The 2,211-nt window shown below is 40.1% G+C and overlaps 1 protein-coding gene across 1 annotated transcript; it reads right to left on the bottom strand.

Moving 5' to 3' along the window:
- Nucleotides 1-428: 428 nt before the first annotated feature.
- LOC131048059 (uncharacterized) lies at nt 429-800 on the bottom strand. Its single transcript, XM_057981903.2, has one exon. It carries the CDS (start codon nt 798-800, stop codon nt 429-431), a length of 372 nt encoding a protein of 123 aa, XP_057837886.2.
- Nucleotides 801-2,211: the final 1,411 nt, after the last annotated feature.

Genomic DNA, 2,211 nt, shown 5'->3' with positions numbered 1-2,211 from the left:
CCATCAAAGGGAGACCCGTACCCGGTAAGGGTACATCCCCTGGTTTGTACTCCTGACCTATGGAGACCAAACTTCAGGGAACCAAAGCGGTTCATTCCTCTGCCAAAATAAATGCAACATTAAACCATGATAATTGTTATTATCAAGATTTACCTATGCCTGAGTTGAATGCCCGGATCAAGACCACCGTTTGCAATTGCCATCTTAGATAGTTTGTCTGCATCCACATTGCCTTCTCTATAGATATGGTTGATCCAAAAATCTTCAAAGGTCTCAAGCGAACCTGCCATAGGTCGAAGCCATAGGTTGAGACGCCAACTGGGAGTATGGTTATTACAAACAACATTGATAACATTTAATGAATCACCCTCCAAATGGATTCTTTTTATCCCCAACTCAAACCCTAATTGCAAACCTCTTAAAGTCATTCAGAATTCAGCCTCATTGTTAGTGGCCAAACCAATGTCTTCAGAAATTTCCTTAATGCAGATGCCTTCAGAATCTCTAATACAACGTCCAATACCACTATGCCCTGGATTCCCTGCAGAGGCACTATCGAAGTTAATCTTATGCCACACTGGTTCTGGGGCTTCCCACTTAACATTCAATCTTGGATTAACTGGTATCTCAGGATTACCATTATCGAAAAGAGAGGGGATGGTCAAATTTGGGAACGCAAGCTTTAACTTCCAATCCCAGTCAGTGTATAGATTCGTTTTCAGCGATTTGGACTTGGCTGCTTCGTTCAGGAGCTCAACTAGGTGGTTCTCAATTTTCCCACAGAGGGCTAACTGGCCCATCTCTTTATCCTGGAAAATTCTTCGATTTCTTTCTTTACAAACTTCCCAAATCATCAGTGAGGGAAATTTAACAAATAAGTCCCCAAATAATGCTTTGAATTTTGATTTAGGCCATAGAAGAAACCAATCATCCAAACCTTTCAGAAAAGGGAATACCAAATTTAACTTACCCATAAAATGGCACCAACAGTTGCTAGAGAAATTGCAGTGTAGCAAAAGGTGATCAATTGTTTCCTCTTGATTCTGACATAATACACATCTACTAGGCCCATTAATACCTAATTTAAGGAGTCTTTCATTGGTTAAGATTTTCCTTTGAAAAGCCATCCAAGCAAATGAACCTGCTTTAGGAAGAAGATGTTTGTGCCAGAACAGCCTAACCGGCCAATCCTTCTTATCTACAGCAGCTTCTTTCAATTTATAGCCAAAACATACCTTATACTTACCATTAGAAGAGCCACACCATCTAATGATGTCCTCGTCCGGGGATGGATGAATAATTCAATTCTTTAGAATATCGGTAAGAAGGTCTTTCTGATTTTGGGCTAAAACCAATGGGTCTAGAGAGTTCCACACCCATTTGTCCATACCATTCTCCTTAATTGAATGACCATAATCACAGACCTTGTGACCCCAAAGCCAGAAAGTTTCTCTCATTATAGGTTGAAGAACGAGGTTATGACACAAGGCTTCATTGTCACTCCAAGAATCCAGCCAGAAGGATGCATTCCTCCCATTTCTAACATCCCAAGTGACCTGATCGCTAATGATCTCTCTGTACTCCAGAATAAAATTCCAAATGGTCGAGCCCCTAGGAGGGTTGGTAACTGTGAGAATCCTTTTAGGCTCATGTGAGTCTAGATATTTGTGTTTAAGCATTCTTGTCCATCTCTGATTACCGCCTCTACAAATTTCCCACACCAATTTTGCACCCATAGCCAAATTCATAATAGAAATATGTCGAATGCCAACACCTCCAGCATTTTTTGGTTGGCATATTTTTCGCTAGGCAATAAGTGGAAACTTCCCTTTATCATTTGATCAATTCCAAAGGAAATTTCTCATTATGGCGATTAACTCATCTTCTATGGCAACCGGTAGCTTCATGCAAGCCATGGAGAAAACCAGTAAGGTAGAGAGGACTAAGTTTATCATAGTAATCTTGCCTATAGATGATAACCACTTCCCTTTCCAATTTTCAAGCCTAGCTTTACATTTCTCAATAAGATGTGTCCAATAGCAAGTTTTATTGCAGCCACTAAAAAGAGGAGTTGCAAGGAATTTACCTGGACAGTTTGCCACTCTTAAATTAAGGATTCTTGATAGGACAACTTGCATATTCAACATCGTGTTGATAAAGAAAACTTTTGACTTGTTCCAATTGATTTTCTGCCCCGAAGCCTTGCAGTAG

Source organism: Cryptomeria japonica, chromosome 6 (genome assembly GCF_030272615.1).
Source record: "Cryptomeria japonica chromosome 6, Sugi_1.0, whole genome shotgun sequence".
Classification (NCBI taxonomy): Eukaryota; Viridiplantae; Streptophyta; class Pinopsida; order Cupressales; family Cupressaceae; genus Cryptomeria; species Cryptomeria japonica.
This window is presented reverse-complemented; position numbering and strand designations above follow the sequence as displayed.

Coding starts and splice junctions, on each gene's coding strand:
- LOC131048059 (XM_057981903.2), bottom strand. CDS start 800: ATGGGCCAGTTAGCCCTCTGTGGGAAAATTGAGAACCACCTAGTTGAG.